Source organism: Physella acuta, unplaced genomic scaffold, assembly GCF_028476545.2.
Source record: "Physella acuta isolate Inbredline_101_S28 unplaced genomic scaffold, ASM2847654v3 ptg000308l, whole genome shotgun sequence".
Classification (NCBI taxonomy): domain Eukaryota; kingdom Metazoa; phylum Mollusca; class Gastropoda; family Physidae; genus Physella; species Physella acuta.
In genome coordinates this window covers 1,426,637-1,445,400 of record NW_026731827.1, presented here as the reverse complement: position 1 = coordinate 1,445,400, position 18,764 = coordinate 1,426,637, and the positions used below count along the sequence as shown (strand labels likewise).

Here is an 18,764-nt window from a genome sequence, read left to right as displayed (position 1 = left end):
AATCAGTTTATTTTATTAAGAAAGTCTGCTTTTATTCCAGTTAATAGCTTATTAAAACACAGATCGGCACCATTCGGAATGTCAAGATCTACAGATTTAGATATCTAGACTAGTTCTGTAAGTCTAGGACTCAAGAATACTCTATACTCTATACGAGTCTATAGATCTAGATCTAGATCTAGATTCTTGATCCAGATTCTAGAATCTATATTTTAAATAGATCTAAATCTAGATCTAGATCTATATTTAAAAATGAAAAATTATCGCGTTTCGAAGCTTAACTAAAAGATGGATTTCTTCCACTACAAGTTAGATTGCCTTACCTGATCTTATGCAGTCAGCGAGAGTTCCACCGAATTTAGTTTTTACACATTTTAATTTGGTGAAAATATTATTCGTCAAATTTTGTTTAAGCAGTGACTTGCAGTCGGTTGCATTCAGCAGTCTCCTATACAAAATTTCGCTCTCAGCACATATATTATCTGCCATTTTCTAATTTAAGTTCTAATATTAGTTTTTCTTTTTATTAAACTTTATTTTTGCTTTCTTGCTTTGTCACCTAGAATAAAGACAAAAAAGAACTATTTAGTTCATCAGCATAATCTACGTCACGTGTTCAAGGGCGTATGACGCAGTTTCTTGAACCAATCACATTTCTCGATACAACACACTAGGCTCAAAAAGATAAACCCGCTTGCGCACCTTAAGGCTTATGAAACTTGTATCTTAAGAAAAAAAATTGCAACCAACTTGAAAGTTATCTTGAGTTATTCGCCGAACCAAAGCCTTGTTTTCAAACAGGATTTTAGTTCTATAAATTAGTGAAAAATGATAGAAATTGAAGAAGCGCCACTGCATGATTCAGCAGCTGTGCAAATTCGTGCTTTTATTTTGTGAATTTTAAAAATAAAATTAAAATTTTATCATTTTTTTTTTTGCATTTGCATGCCAAACATTTATTTACATTTAGAGCAAATGTATTAAAATTTATTCAAATCAATAACGGTAACAATACAACAGTAGGCACGGAGACCTTTTTTCACATTGGTCGTTTAAAAACAAACAAAAAACAAAACAACTGAATAACAACATTTTAAAAAGCAATTCAGCAGTAGAGACACTGCACTCAAAAAAATTGGAATAAAGAAATAATATTATATAGCTATAATACAAAATAAGATAGAATAAGAGTATAATATCATAGATAAATGAGAAATGTTGCAATGAGTCAGTTAGGGAGGTCATTAAATAATTGTTGTTTTAGTTTAGCTTTGAATATATTTTCAGATCTAGATAGTTTTGTTTTATTGTGAAGATTGTTCCACAAATTAAAACCAGAGTATGCGAAGCTATGTTTTTGGAAAAAAGTTGTATATGGGATCGGTAAACTAAGACGACGATTTAGTTTTGTGTTAAAAGAAAATAGGTCTGATAAGGGGTCATCCATAAATGACGTCACGCTTATTTTGACGATTTTTACCTCCCCCCCCCCACTCCCCTCCGTCACACATCGTCACAAAAAGCCAGACCCCCCCCCTAAAATGACGTCACACCTCAGCCTACAACCCCCCCCCCCCCCTCAAAATTGCAGTTGAATGTTTTTTAAACATCGATATTTTTCCAAAATCTTTTCTGAAATCTGTCAAAATAGAGTGTTTTAATCAATTCCTATTACAATTTATTAAAACAGTTTTCTAAAACGCGACATAACGTCTAAAATTCGTTTTCTAACATTTCTTTTTTTATAATGCAAAAGTGTGACGTCGCACCATCTGACCCCCCCCCCCCCTCTCGCCCTCATCACACATCGTCATGAAATGACCGACCTCCCCTCTCCCCTAGGAGTGTGACGTCATTTATGGACGACCCCAAAGTAAGAGGGGGCTGTTTTGTGGAATATTTTATACTAAAACATGAATTAATAATAATATATATCTTTTTATTTAATGAAAGTATATTAGTTGTAATAAAGAAATCCTAGGCATTTGTTAACCTGTTCAATGGTTGTATTGTCTATGCGTAATGAGGTGAATGGAAGTGAGTCACCGCTGTCTGCAAAGATGTGTAACGAAGTATCATCAGCGCAAATCTCGCACTGACCTGCGTCGATGTGCAATGCAAGATCATTAATGCATAAAGAAAAAAGTAAAGGACCTAAGATTTAGCCCTGCGGAACCCCTGTATGTGAAGAAATGATATTAAGGTGAAACACGCGTTGAGATATGTTAGATAAAAAGGAGTGAAGTAACCTAGCTGTAAATTCGTAGAATTTGTAAGTAATTAGTTCTTTAAGAAGTATGGTGTGATCAATAGAATCAAAAGCTTTTCTAAAATCGACGAACAGCGTCCCACAAAACAGGTTTTTGTTAATATTTTTGAGCCAGTTTTCATTCATTTTAATAAAAGCTGTGTGCCAAGAATAAAGCTTTCTAAACCCAGACTGATTACTATGGAAAAGCTTATGCTTTTCTAGGTAGTTTGACATGCATTTGTTTATATGCATTTCTAATGGTTTGAAGAGGGAAGAAAGTATAGACTTTGGCCTGTAGTTATTTGCATCTTGGATGTTACCTTTTTTGGTGTAGTGGTATAACCTTAGCATGCATAAAATGTTTCGGGTAATATTTCTTGGTAAGACAGAGCTTGTAGATATAGATTTAAACATCAGAGATTATTGGAGCTGAAATCTTTCATACTTTATTAGAGATGCCATCAAACGAAATTGTTGTAGACGGTTTAAGAGATCTAAGGCTAACATAAACTTCGGAATTAGCAGCTTTGTCCTACCACGGTGAGCAGAATTACAAACATTTTTAAGCTCCTCACTGATTGTGTAATCAGCATCTGTGTTAAGCGCTACAGATGATATACAACTATTGTTGAAGTCATCAGCATATATCTGGCTATGTCTTGCTGTATGGCATGTGCGGTTTTTTTCTTCTAATTATTTAATTTATGGCAGTCCAGATAGATTTGGAATTCGGTTTGCCTGACAGCAACTTATTTAAATACTCCTTCTTCGACCTACGCATGAGCAGTTTGACATAATTTATTTGCGTACAAAAGTCTTCAGTAGTTCCATTTTGTCTAAGCCAGTCTCTTTTATTAATTGCAGATTCGATATTGTTGTTAAACCAAGAAGGTTTGTTTGTAGTCTAAACCATTTTAGATATTTTAGGTATATGTTTGTCATATATAGATCTAGTATAGAAAATGCGAAGCCATTCAGAAATGGCTTGATCGGGACAGATGTAATTGTATATGTAGGTTATATGCAGACTGACATTGTTTTAGGGAGCTGACTTACCAAACCGATATGCATACTAATATGCAATGGAATAAACAACAGTTGGTTTCTTTCATTTTTTTTTAGATTACTGAAAGTACTATTTTTTAAAATCCCGAATATAGATCTACAAGACTTATCTTTAAAAAAAAATACTCGTAATCTACGTTAAATAAACTAGTATAACGATCTATAATAATTAGTTCAAGGAAATAAATGACACTGCAAGGTTTTTCAGACATTAATTAAAAAAACACATTTTAATTTTTGTCGAATAGGTCTTCGTATTCATCTTTTTATTTTACCAAGTAGCCCAGACGAAACCAGAAAAGTTATCTCGTTGTTATGGTGTGTTGTGCATGTTTTTTTTTGTGTGTTGTAGTGGAATAATACAATACAAATGGACTAATACAAGTTGCTAATTACAAGCCATTTTAACCAGCATTTAGATCCAGGGTTAACGTCGTTGAGTCAGTCAAGATAAGGGTCTAACACACTGATAGAAACATGGCTGATTTGATCAAACTAGGCCCGGGTTTGTGTCACTGTGTCGGTAGCTAGTTAATAAAGCGGGATTTTTTTTTAAACCAGTCGAAGAAAAAAAAACACCTTAAGATATTAGATCATTCTTGTTTTATCGCCAACGTCTGAGCTTTTGATAACAGCGCACAGAAGACTTTGCCCGTTCGATGGTGATATCAGTGTGCATAAATGTCGTGGATTAGTGTTGGCTGTTGTGGCCGTGTTGGTTACTGCTGGAGGTCAACGTGTAAAATACCGTTAAACTTGAGGTCATAGCCAATGACATTTTAAAATAGACTATGTACTATCTGCATATCTTTGCAGCCTAATTTTTTATCTAACGAAGTTTTATTACTATTTCTAACTAGTCTTTGCTTGAAACTAAGCTAACATGTCCTTTTTCTACATTCTCGGCTTCTTTCTAGACTTTGTTTTAGTCATGTAGTTAACTATTTGCATCTTACGATGTAGTATGGCATCTGGACTAAAGGGTCATTCGTAAACGTTGTCAATGATTTTTTTTGATGATTTAACCTCATCTACTCAAGCGGACTTGCTTCCACAGCCATCCCAGGGCAAACTGCAACCGTTTGATTTTGGAATTATCTATCCTAGATGGGTTGCTGTCTCCACATATCGAGCGTCGTCTGTCCGGGGATTCGAACTCGGTTTAGCAACCATAAGCTTTACCGACCCGACCACGCCCCCCCCCCCCCACCCATAGTATATTTATCAATTTCTATTACATAAAAAAACAGGCTTTTAAAATGCAAAACACGTGTTAAAAATCATTTACTCTTCGGAATTTATGAACCCCCTACCTACCCCTCGTCATACATAACCACAAAATTCCGACCACTTATCCCTATAGAAGAATACAGTTGTTTATGAACAAGCCCCCCCCCCCATTTAATTAATGTATTTTACAGTCAATGTATCTATCATCGGTGGCGTCGCTAGCTTGTACACACGTTGATAGACAAAATATATACTCTATTATATTAATTAACGATCAGAAGGCAGTTTAATGTGCATTTGTAATAGAACTTTTCATTAATCCACTAGTTTCATTAAATTAAAACAAACACACCCGGCCTGTAGTTTATTTATGCATCTCTACATGACTTTACCATTACCTCGCTTTCATAACTAAGCAGAGTGTAAAAAATAATTGAAAACTAAAATACAGCATTCGTTGAAAGCTGCTAGAGCACACTGGCATTTTAAAAATGAAACCCAATTCTTAAAAAATCGTTTGAATGCGAAACAAATTATTTAAATAATGCTGTTCTTCTTGATCTTTTTCGCCACCGGACTTTGTACGAAACGGAAGTGGATATCATCGATGAACTTTGCAAGACTAGCTTGACCTAATGACTTGCGTTCAGTAAAGAGTAGTGATGACCCTAAACCTCTATCACGCAGCCAGCAGCAGATAGGTTCAGTGTCCACAACAGTAAGGCTAGACCAATACTTAATTAACCGGAGTCGTCGACCTTGTTGGTGAGAGGCGCTGGTGACAAGTTCAGGCTCTGCCCATCGAAAACCGCATCAAAAACCATCTGCGCTTCATACAGCTGAACGGGACTAGACATGTTTTACTGTATGGAGCAAAGGCATGGAAGAATATAACAAAAACTAAACTTCTAGCCTTAAAAAGATGTTCTATTTCAGTTTGTCCGCTGTCAGGTTCCTGTGAGAAAGGACATGAGCAACAAAGGTTTACTATTTGGGACACAACCCCAGCGGTTAAGTTACGTCACTAGACTAGATTGAACCTAAAACTGAGGATCGTTGAACATTTCTTACCCATTAAAAATTTTGCAATGAAACCTAAGGCCGACACTCCAGTCAGTCGTCATCAGCTGGAGAGAATAGCCCAAGACTGTGGAAATAGTTGCTGGTCTATACCAAGCAATGAAGACAAGCAATCAAAATGGAAACATTAAAAAAAGTTTTAAGTGGAGCGACATGATACAGTTTGACTGGCGCATCTATAGGCGCTGATCTGGCTGAGAAAAATATTGCCCTGCTTCATAAAACATTAGGTAAGTAAAAAACGTATACAATTGTTAAAAGCATCAGTATTTTTTTAATTGCTGAGATCTTACAAGTATAAAAATGAAAACTAATTAACGAAGACTGTCAGCAGATATCATCACATCTTTTTCGGTATTTAGATTAAAATATCTTTTAAAATTCATTGAAATATTTTTACTTCGCGGAGATTTTAAAAATAGAAAACTGGGAGAATACTAAAATCTATGAGACAGTCATGCTTAGTATTTTGCAAAGTTACTGGGAGTAAAACAAAACTAAAGAGAGCAGTAAGTCAACTATTCGGCTTATAACAACTGGATAGTATTATGTTTGGAGTGAGTATTTATAAATTTAAAAAAAAACATTCATTCGGGTTGCAAAAGGCATACGTTGCTAAAACAAAATGAATCGTTACCCGTAGCTAATTGAGCAGAATATTGTTAATGTTGTCCAGCCTGAGGAAATAAATATGTAGACCTATTATTTTGTGAATAATCTGCGGTCTAAGGGAAGTAACAATGTAATAATTTTTGGTTTGAGTGATTGCTGAACCTGCGATAAACTGCATGCTCTGTGGCCTAAGGGAAGTAACAATGTAATTATTCACAGTATCAATCTTGGTCAGAGTTTTCACCCTTTATTCTCTACTTTCACATTTAAAAAATTAATTCTTTTCAGTTTGGTCTTATCAATGTAAACCAACCTATGCAATAATTAGTAGTGTACAAAGAAGCTTTATTATTCGCATCTTTAATTATATTAGTACCAAGCCTCAAAGTAAGTTTATAGTCCTTAAAAATGTCCATCAATGCAAAATGAATTAATTAAAAATACATACAAAGGTGTTGCTTTCTTGAATCACCTTAATTAAAGGTTGTCCTTCTAGTCAAAACTGCCAAGTGGGGATACATCTTTTTGGCTAACTACTTGAAGAAATTACTATTTTTCTGTTGTTGCCCTGCTAACCATTTGTATAGGACAAATGTTATTTGTCGATATTTACTTTTAATTTTGCAAAATCTCCCAGTATTTTTTTTTGTTAAGTAGCACCATGCAAACAGATAATTAAAATTATATAATTGCTAATAAAATGTATATGATTCAGCACAAGAGAACACAAACAAATGCCACTGTAAGGTGGATTAGAGTTTTATTCAAATAATTTATTAATTTGGACATACAGAAAAAAGGGACACATTGCATTTAGGCAAGTTTACCTTTTCTTTTATCACAGAAGCAACTGGTTTAACAAAGACAGTAAACTGCTAAAGCTGCCCTTGTCACTAACTAATACACATCTTATAAGCTAGACCAGTGTTATCTTACAATAACTAAATTTGCCAGTCACACTATAAGAGGGTAAAAAAGAATCAACAGCTTCCTATGTAAGAATTAAATTAAAACAGATTGTTTTTAGCTTGGATTTGGACCTATAAATGTTATTCAGATTTCATGTAGGGTTAAACAAATTTAGTACCCACACTCACATACTTTTCTGAGTTTGTTATCAAAATTTAACTAAAGTGCATATTTTAAAAACTTAAGGAAAACAGAAAAATGAATTAATATTTGGCTGATTTATTTGATGATAAGATAAAATATTCACCACATCATTGTTACAGAGGTAACTTTAAAAAAATTTAAATATCACAATTTCACTAGGATGTACAAAATAAAATATGTAAACAGTGTGCGCTCGTTAGGTAGAATATTGCGCGATCACAGTTATGCCTCTTTTCTTTCAAACAAATAAGAAGTTACTTGAAGATCAACAATGTATATAAAACACATTGGCTCCAAATGTTTTCTTGATTATCATACACATACTTCACAAACAATCTAAATACTTTGTAAATAATCTAACATCCATGTTAATCAGATATGAATTGGATGCACTTGAAATCCAAGTAAACATTTTGGGGACTGGCAGCTGATTAATTAAAATTCTAATCAAGGTAAAACAAGAAATGGGATTGAATGGTTTGACAGTTGTGGTTTTCTTAAAAATATTTTTATTTATTTAAAAAGATCAACTGATCAAACGCCAGACAGTTTCTTCTCCTCTGCAATGACGGCTTCAACACCTCTGCGCATTTCTTGGATGGCATCAATCTCTGTCAAACCTAATCTCCTCTTGTTGGAAATATCATAGACTCCACCAACAGATTCTGTGTGCTCACCATGGATACCTAAATTGATGAAGATAATTTTATACAAAATATTTTACTTGCACTCTTAACCTACAATAAATTATAAAGACTTTGAATCCAAACAATACTTTTCTAACTAAACAAAAAGACAATAGTTTAGTTATATGAAGATTTTGGTTCTTATAAAAACATCAACAAATTACCAAGATAAGCTCACTATGATACAGTGTTGTTCTACCTATGTTTTTTAAAAGAACATGTTTCTAACCTCTAGCTTGGATGTTTAATTTGTCACAGAAAGCCTTAAAGTCAGGTGAAGCTGCCAAGTGTGGAATCTTAATATGCACTGAAGCACGGAGAGTTGTTCCTAAGTTTGATGGGCAGAAAGTCAAATAGCCAAGACCTTCACGTTTAGCAAATGAGAGACCACTGCTCTCTAGGGCTTTGATGGCCTGTAAGAGAGAAAATATGGGTATTCACACATCAATATATTTTCTAATTTAACCAGCATTTTACCGTTTCAAATAAACTTGCTTAAATTAACATAACGCAAAATAAAAGTAGTATAGCTATGTATACTTTCCATGTCACACTTAAATAAATAAGTACATATTTTAACAATCATCCAAGTCCGATAACCATACCTTGACTAATCTAACGTAGACTTCCTGCAGGTTACCTCCCTTCTGCATGGAGATGAACCTGAGGTGATCCTCCTCATTGACCCAGACCAAGAAAGTCTTGTTGTCGTTGAAGAAGATACCACGGCCAGTGGGCCAGTCGTTGTAACCACCAGCTGATCTCAAAAATCTGAACATTCAAATTGCATTTTTAAAGTCAGAGGCATGATGATTTTTCTCCACAAACTTGTAAAGTCTACTTTTAAAAATTCTCAAAACATTTTCTCTATAATAATAAATATAATTTTTAAAAATATTTTTCTGTTCTCTCAAAGTTTTTTCCATGTGTTGAATTTTGTGGGGTAACTTATTAATTAAACAAAGAATAATAAAATTAGTCTGACCTGTCGCTGTCGTTGAAGAGGAAATGATCTTCAGTCAACTGTTTCTGGGTTTCCTTGGTCATGCCAGTCAGAGGGTAGTATGTGCCCTTGAGCTCACCGTCAAGTTTGTTGAAAGCTTCACAGGTTTTCTTTTCCATCTCAACACGATCCTATGATAAACAATATTGAATATTGTCAAACATTGAGAAAATTATTTTAGAAAAATGCACTGACCTGAAGCTCCTAAAAGTTGTGTTAATAGTGAAATTACTTATCTAGTGAAAATCATGATTATCTTGCTACGATTGGTTGGTCAATTAGATTTCGATATTTAATGTTGCATTACATTTTTTATTCCAGTTTGGAATGTATAGGTATTTATGTTAGAGTCTATGCAGTGTAACTGTGCTATGAGTTTTGAGTTTGTTGATGGATTTGTGATCTTTGCATTGGGGATGTGATATTGGGTGAACATCAGGATCAGTAATTCTTAGTGACTTAAGAACAAAAATGTATTTGGGAGTAAAATAAGAAATACCTCGAGCTTGAGTACTGGGGGGAATCCATAACTGTCATGGCTGCGGCCAACACGGACACGAGTGGACACGATCAAGTTGCCGGATGGGTCAAGGTCACCAAAGTCAAGCTTGTCAACATCACCAAAGTCTGGGTTGGGGTGTTTGAGTTCAGACACCTTGTGGTAGTCTTTGATGACTTCGTCCAAGAGTGGAGCAAAGGTAGTGTAGGCATCAGGGTCAGAGGCATAGACACCAACACCGCTGTCTGTGTTTTCACATCCTGTTGATACAATCAACATAATTAAAATTAGACTATTACTGACAGCAATAGTAAAATGATATTAAATTATCAACAATATTCTTATTGCCATAAAAAAAAAACAGTATCTTGAAAATGTATGTGAAACTACTACAATGCTAAAAACTTTAAAGGCTCAAATAAAAATAAAATAAATTAATTAAATCTAATGATCAATTAGTTTGGTGATCACTGATGGAATATAATTTTTTAATAGCTGAATTCATAGTTATTATAAAATTATTATATTTATATTATAGTAGTCAAATGCTAGGGGAGTAACTTATTGATTGGTTAATCTAATATTTTAATACTAATTATCTAATAGTATTAGTTAACAATTAAATGTATAATTAAAATGATATTCTAAGCAGTAAATTAAATTAGTTTAAAATGAGTAGATCTAGATATCTAATATCTAGTTCTACTAGAATATAGATCTAATTTAGACCGAGTAGATTACTATAGTATTAAAATTAAAGTATTTACTAGGATAATGGCTTCATAAATGGGTAATCTATCGTTTTGGGTACGTAAAATCGCCCGCGGCTATTAATGTACGAAAACGTTACCTCATTATCAAGGCTGTAATAGAACTATATTGTGATATGTTTGTGTCAAATATTATAGATAAATGAATAATAAACCTAAATCAATGGCTAAATATATCAATATAGGCCAGAAATTAACTTTAAACAGCAGTGTCTGCAAGCAAGATTTGCTATATAAACAGCAGCCATTTGTAAAATAGAGTGACTTCCGCCTGAATCTCGCGCTAAGTCTATAAAAATAAAACTTTAACAAGATGGCTGCTATAGTAAATGAGCATGGTTGCATCTGTTGGAAACATCGCTGGTGTTCATTTATTAGTCAAAAGTTTTAATTCAATTGTTTAAATACAGGTACATAAATGAAACAAGGAAACATTTTTGTATTTTTCAAAACATAAATCCTCCTCAAAATGTGAAATAATCATTAAAATGTAAGGAGTCACCTGTTTTTCACATTACTAGTCGCGGGCGATTTTACGTACCCAAAACGATAGATTACCCATAAATGATAATGGAGCTCTCTAGAGCTAGATCTATTTCTCGAATACTTTCCAGGGAAACGGAGACGTGGATCTACATGTTTATTTTCTACATTTAAAGTTTTCGAGAAATAGAGCTCTCAAAGTACTAGATCTAGATCTTGAATAGATCTAGATCTAGTCTAGGTAAATTTTAAAATTTCAAGACAAAAGTACTTTAGAATAGCAGTAGGATGCAAGCTGTAGAGCCAGAGCTCCAAAAACTACAAAGGAGCCTTCATTGTTATTTACAACGATTGCTACCTACAAATGCTATACATTTAATAAACCATTGTTTAAATTAGTTTGAGAAATAGGAGAAACTATAATACAATTATTATTTAAGAAACTACTAAAAGAAAAATGATTCTAATTTAAATGAAATAAATTCACTAAAGGTAGATTTCGTAATAATAAAAACAATCACGAAGGGGAGATTACAAAGGGAAATAACTAGATTTAGTACATCTGTTTCTTTTGACGAAAATAAAAATTGTAGTTAATCTAGTGCTACCGTTTTTGGTAGGTGGATCTAGAATCTAGATCTAGAATCTAGATTAGAATCAATCAAGATTTGAAGATATGGTTAGTAGAGCTGTCCAAGATCAAGATATAGCTAATATAAACGGCAGTATTTTTTTAGGAAAACAATTATTTATACTAGATCTATAGACTATAGAGAATTATACTTTTACCAGTATTCGCTCTCCCCCTCCCACCCCCCCCCCCCTCATTGAGACAATTTTTCCGAAAGAAACCCTGGTAGTTACGTAGCTCAAAAATTATACTTAGATCACCTTGTTATAAAAAAAAGCCAGCCAGTTACGATTGTTTAAGTTAAGCATAAATATTGATAAATTATACGATTACTGACCCCCTCCCCCCCGTCTCCCCCCCCCCCCCCAAATAAATAAATAAATGAATACATTTTATGATTTTTGCTTATCGACAAGTTCAATAACGTTCAATAATGTGGATAAAATGCACGAACAAACAAATAAAATGTTCTATTCTTTACACGCGGGGCCACAACAATTCAACAAAAGATCATTGACAATATCAGCGACTGTTCTGGAGGAGATTCCAAAGATAAGCAGATAACAACACACCTCCTTACACCTAGCAGACGTCATCAAACTGGGCCAGGTTTGTGTTGGCAGGTAATTTATAAACACAGTGGGCCATTCTGTTTCTTATTGAATAAAAATAGGTTTACAACTAGGTAATTCTTCTTTCATTGCATTCTTCTCAATTGTTTGAATACAGCTTACAAAAACTGACCTCCTGATGCAAGTAGATAAGGTCGGATATTTAAAGATAACTGTCCTGTTTTAAAGTTTGAGACCGATAAAAGGGCAGCAAGTGAAAAGGTAGAAAAAAAAATGTTTTTCTCACAGAACTTATCTCGACAGGAAGTCTACAAAAACGTGTGCGGCACCTAACATATTCGCACACCTTGTATTGAGGCTGCACATTGCGTAAGATGTTAGCTCAATGTTTTGTCGAGCCATTTGTTGTCTGCTGCAAGAAATCCGTGGCAACCTACACGGATGGGATATCCTGCGGGAAAGGTCTACCACTCACCAAACGAATACAATCCTCTAATTTTCCTTTCCCACTGACTACTCACCAGAACGAATACAATCCTCTAATTTTCCATCGACTACTCACCAGTACGAATACAATCCTCTATTTTCCATCGACTACTCACTACTCACCAGAACGAATACAATCCTCCAATTTCCCTTTCCCACTGACTACTCACCAGAACGAATACAATCGTCCAATTTCTCACCGAATACTCACCAGAACGAATACAATCCTCTAATTTTCCATCGACTACTCACCAGTACGAATACAATCCTCTATTTTCCATCGACTACTCACCAGAACGAATACAATCCTCCAATTTTCCACCAAATTTAGTCGTGAGGTTTTTCAGCTGGTCAAAAACGGACTGGTTTAAATGTTTCTTCAACAGCGAGTGACATTCAGTCGGCGGATCCTGCAAACGCCTCCATAACTGGGTTAAACTTAGCGTCCCTGACTCCTCGTGTTGGTCGCTATTCCGTTTGGAAAGTTCAAAGTTCAGATCTGAAGCTTCACACTTGCCAGAGTCTATTTCGTCAATGAATTCCACAGCACTATTCAAGTCTTTATTTTTTGAGTTATCGATTGCATTGTTTTGTTCCCTGAGTAGGTCTATTTTACAGCTGTATTGAGAATACATTTTTTTTCGTTCTTAGAACTTATTACTTCCCTTTGTCACTTGGTTGCTGGGTTGAAAATTGCACACTATGCCTATATTTGATCTGGGTATTTACTTTAATTATACAGAAATCACGTAGCAAATCTAAGCGTACAATCACGAGGTGTGTTATTTCCCTTCTCTCGTCGAAGTTTGTTGCATAGCAACAAGGGACGCAATTTGCAAGTCAATACAGTTATGCAATCTATTTCTTAAGGGGAGGTAAAAAAATTGTGTCACGAAAAGGGGTGAAGGGGTTGGTCTAAAAAAATCTATTGTTGTACCTTTGTGTCGATAAGCAGACGGGGTCAGGTCGGCCTGTACCACAGTGGTGGTTGACCCGAGTTTCTATGTCCCATAAACATGTCTATATCGTCTGACTCACTGTTAAAACCTACACTGGTGCAAATTTTGGTTTTAGCTGACGTAAAGAAAAAAAACACGAATCCGGCATGTTTTGGCGGAACATACTTATAGTAGTTTTAAATAAAGTCGTTACAATATTTTATTTGAAAGACATTGTCATCAAGGTGAATGTCTACATTTCTAGGTTTATCATTTATACGTTAGCGTGTTTTTTTTTTTAAAAATTTAAAGTCATCATACGACATATTTTAATTTAATCTATCGGCTTCATACAAAGGCATGCTCACACTAACTCTTTTGCTATTCGCAAGAAATTATAAGGCTATAAACCAGTGATGTTATCAAACATAAGAAAATATCTGACGATTTTTGGCAATATTTCTGTTTCTTGTTATCTTAGGTGCGATATTTGCAACGAGCCGACCCGCTGCGTATCATACGCCGCTATTTAGTTGTTTTTTTTTCTACTTTTCAGTAATTTATAATTTGTGAATTCGACAGTACCAATGCTGCCATTGAAAATATTTGCTTAAAAACTCTAACCCCCCCCCCCCCCCACGTGAAAGCAGCCTCCTCTTAGTAACCTCCTCTCAGTTTAAAATCGTTTCACACTAAATTATCTGCCCCTAATAGCCGTCACCAAACCCGTCTCTATGATTGTAAAATGTAAACAGAGTGAACACCGCTCACCAGATCATGTGGGGGTGGGGTGGGGGTGGTAGTGATAGAGAGGAAGAGAGGGGACTGCAAAGGCGCGCTTGCAGCTTGTTTTCTAACTGATCCCAGAAGAGAATTATATATATAGATGCTTGGCGAGAAGGGGGAATAATCCGAGTAGCTTTTTGCACCAACTTCTAAAACTTGGACTGGTTATATCTTTTGATGTTCTTTTCCTGTTTATTGTAGCCGCCCTTAGCAGTGCTGGGTTAAAATAAAAGCTGACACCGCCTGATGAAACAAGCGTACGGTGCACTTCTGAAAATGTGCACCAGTATACTAATGTCATGAACTTCCCTCGGCACAAATGTGATCCGCATATGATAACTTAAGATTAATAGAAAACTTCTGATTTAGGTAGAAACAGTTTCTTCCAGGCATCTCTTCGGTGGGGGGGGGGGGGGACGAACAAGATGGAATTTATATAGTAAACATTTACTTTTACAAGTGTCCGCCCCCCCCCCCCCCGAACAAGATGGAATTTATATAGTAAACATTTACTTTTACAAGTGTCCGCCACCCCCCCCCCCCCCCCCCCCCGGAGAAAAAAAGTCTGGAAGAAACACTGGGTAGAAACTATTGTGCACAGTAGATCAAGTGGTAGGCTAGATCTTGTTTTGGGATAGGGGTGTGGGGTATGGTTCTTATATATATATATATATATATATATATATGTATATATATATATATATATATATATATATATATATATATATATATATATATATATTGACTGAATGCTGCTTAAATTAAATTAGCTAACAATCATTAAACATTTGAAGTATAAAATTTCTCGCCGCTTCCCTGACCCAAAAGCTTCAGATACACAGCAATCCCGGCAAGAAAGTTTGTTATAAAATTAAATCAGCTTTTTAAAAGTTGTGTGCGTTGATATGTACCACAGTTTGGGGGGGGGGGGGGCAGATGAAGCAGAGGGTGACACGGGGGTGTGAAAGTTTATTTGATGCGTGTTTACATCGTGACCTGAAAGTTTATTTGGTGTGTGTTTACCACGTAACCGAGAGCTCTTACACCAGCTCAACAACGACGACAGTTAGACGTACATAGTTAGACGATAGTTAGACGTACATATTTGCTGGTCCCTGTCCATGCTCACCTCACTGTACACACACTTAATATCACGGGCACAGACAGACATGTGTATGTTCAAGTTAACAGCAGACATTTGTCTGTGATTTTGAGAAGCAGATATTTACCCAAGTAAATGCAGACATTTTTCGGTAAAAGAAGACGTTTCTTAGTAAAAGCAGACATTTCTCAGTAAAAGCAGACATTTCTCAGTAAATGCAGACATATGTATGTTAATAAGCGTCAGTCACCTGACATTAAATGTCAGTGACAGCAGACATGACAAGTGCCAGAAGTCTTAGATAACCCTACAACAGCCCGGTATATTCAGCATGAGACCACACCGAGTTCGCCCTTCAAATGACCTCTGAGAAAGTGTGCCAAAAACGGGAGGGTGAGACCGGGTCAAGACAATGTATCGATACGTCTGGGCCAATCGATGGCACGTAGGGCTGGGCACTGTGGGTGGGTGTTGGTGGGGAGGGGGTGGGAACTGTGGGTGGGTGTTGGTGGGGAGGGGGTGGGAACTGTGGGTGGGTGTTGGTGGGGAGGGGGTGGGCACTGTGGGTGGGTGTTGGTGGGGAGGGGGTGGGAACTGTGGGTGGGTGTTGGTGGGGAGGGGGTGGGAACTGTGGGTGGGTGTTGGTGGGGAGGGGGTGGGCACTGTGGGTGGGTGTTGGTGGGGAGGGGGTGGGAACTGTGGGTGGGTGTTGGTGGGGAGGGGGTGGGCACTGTGGGTGGGTGTTGGTGGGGAGGGGGTGGGAACTGTGGGTGGGTGTTGGTGGGGAGGGGGTGGGAACTGTGGGTGGGTGTTGGTGGGGAGGGGGGTGGGAACTGTGGGTGGGTGTTGGTGGGGAGGGGGTGGGAACTGTGGGTGGGTGTTGGTGGGGAGGGGGTGGGAACTGTGGGTGGGTGTTGGTGGGGAGGGGGTGGGAACTGTGGGTGGGTGTTGGTGGGGAGGGGGTGGGCACTGTGGGTGGGTGTTGGTGGGGAGGGGGGTGGGAACTGTGGGTGGGTGTTGGTGGGGAGGGGGTGGGAACTGTGGGTGGGTGTTGGTGGGGAGGGGGTGGGCACTGTGGGTGGGTGTTGGTGGGGAGGGGGTGGGAACTGTGGGTGGGTGTTGGTGGGGAGGGGGTGGGCACTGTGGGTGGGTGTTGGTGGGGAGGGGGTGGGAACTGTGGGTGGGTGTTGGTGGGGAGGGGGGTGGGAACTGTGGGTGGGTGTTGGTGGGGAGGGGGTGGGAACTGTGGGTGGGTGTTGGTGGGGAGGGGGTGGGAACTGTGGGTGGGTGTTGGTGGGGAGGGGGTGGGAACTGTGGGTGGGTGTTGGTGGGGAGGGGGGTGGGCACTGTGGGTGGGTGTTGGTGGGGAGGGGGTGGGAACTGTGGGTGGGTGTTGGTGGGGAGGGGGTGGGAACTGTGGGTGGGTGTTGGTGGGGAGGGGGTGGGTACTGTGGGTGGGTGTTGGTGGGGAGGGGGTGGGAACTGTGGGTGGGTGTTGGTGGGGAGGGGGTGGGAACTGTGGGTGGGTGTTGGTGGGGAGGGGGTGGGCACTGTGGGTGGGTGTTGGTGGGGAGGGGGTGGGAACTGTGGGTGGGTGTTGGTGGGGAGGGGGTGGGAACTGTGGGTGGGTGTTGGTGGGGAGGGGTGGGAACTGTGGGTGGGTGTTGGTGGGGAGGGGGTGGGCACTGTGGGTGGGTGTTGGTGGGGAGGGGGTGTGTACTTCAATGAAATCTTCTGACACTTCTAGTCTAGCCAGTCAATGTCGAGAACAAATATTTACGTGATTAAGTATTCTTTCGTTAAAACAAGTTCTGACTTTTAATATCCTGAACAGTGTTTCTTCCAGACTTTTTTCTCCGGGGGGCACTTGAAATTTTCGGGGGGGGGGGGGGGGGGCGGTAGACTTTCTTCGGGGGGGGGGGGCGGACACTGTTAAAAGTATATATTTTGTATATAAATTATATAAATTTCATTTCGTTCGGGGGGGGGGGGGGGGGGGGGGCGGTAAACAATTTTCGGGGGGGGGGCTATCCGGAGAGATGCCTGGAAGAAACTCTGATCCTAAATATATTTGCAAAACGAAAATTAAAAAAAATGGGTAAAAAATAAAGCAGAAAAAGCAAACAAAAGATAATTAAAATAACGACATTGACGTAGTTAGAAGAGGTTTTCAAAGACACCCTCCCCATACCTTGAGGCCTATCATGCAGTTCATAGCAGAAATTGGAGGCAGTTTTATGACAGCAAAGGAAACGTCTCTAGAGATTATCAATCACATGATAAGACTTAACGTTTCCTATTATGTAATCTGAGGGATTAAAAAGTCAATCTTAATCCAAACCTGAAGTAGGGACATAAACCGCTTCAGTTAAAGGTCACAGGCAATGACAAGTACTTGACCTTCAAGTCAGTATCCGGTCTACGATAACGTCATTTGTACCAGTTTGTTTACAATGAAACAAATGAAAAGATTAACTTAAGAAAATATAATTCATCGATCAAATTTTCCTAACTTTAATCAAGACATTACTTTGGAAAAACCTAAACACGTAAACACATTTGTTATATTTGCGCCTTCGTGTAATACGTGTGCTTAGATGTTTTCAAGCCAATCGTGAGAAATGATAAAAAAAGCAAAGACTAGACAAAATACGGCTTACATGTCTGACCAGCTCTTGACAAAACGGGGAGAAATGTTTGATCAACACGGGTCTTCTCCCTTGGTGCTTAGCTTATGTGATCAATACTTTACATAGAGACGTGAGCGCCATTTTGTTCAGCAAATTGGGATGGTGGGGGAGGGGGGGGGGGTCGGTAGATTCCTACTATCAGATACTCAAGTGGTAAATTTACGGGGTAATAGTGGTGACTGAAGGTAACACTGTAAAGACTAGTGGTGACACAAATGTAAAAGGGCATAGTGGACCTACTGGTGACTCAATGGTGATATAGCGGTGGCGAGTGGTGACGTGGCGCGGACGTGACGGTGGAAGAAAAAACACACAACACTAGCAAAGGACAGACACGAAAACAAACAACATCAGCAAAGAAAAGACGGTCAAGTTGTGATTTCCTCACCCCCCCCCCCCCCAACACACCTCTCAGGTATTTTCATCAAGGTGCCCCCCAGCAGCTCCAGTACCTGTGTCTGGAACACGCGCCTGCGGTATTGGAGCCCCTCCATAATCACCTTTCTATTTTTTGAAATCCTTGGCGCCACGACTTATCTCCCTGGTTTAGAGATTAAAATTGTCCCGGTTGGCAGTTACTTCCCTTCCCTAAGCCCTGCAAGTTCTATACAATTTCAGCTTAGAATCAGATTATATTTTCCAACCAGGCTTGCCAAAGCCTTAATCTAATATTGTGGTATAATAAGGCTACACAAGATAATGATCTTATAATTATATGTGATTAATGCACGTTATAATTTAAAATGTTATGTATAATAATCATTCAG

At 38.1% G+C, this 18,764-nt stretch overlaps 1 protein-coding gene across 1 annotated transcript in view; it reads right to left on the bottom strand.

The window, feature by feature from the left end:
- LOC131940120 (taurocyamine kinase) overlaps positions 1-18,764 on the bottom strand; it is a 41,476-nt gene that overhangs the window by 7,388 nt on the left and 15,324 nt on the right. The window contains exons 2-7 of the mRNA XM_059298698.1: positions 9,540-9,799; positions 9,023-9,171; positions 8,643-8,808; positions 8,267-8,450; positions 7,889-8,037; positions 324-492 (exon numbers count right to left, since the gene is read on the bottom strand). Coding sequence (XP_059154681.1) covers positions 324-492; positions 7,889-8,037; positions 8,267-8,450; positions 8,643-8,808; positions 9,023-9,171; positions 9,540-9,799 — 1,077 coding nt within the window. The remainder of the gene's footprint in view (positions 1-323; positions 493-7,888; positions 8,038-8,266; positions 8,451-8,642; positions 8,809-9,022; positions 9,172-9,539; positions 9,800-18,764) is intronic.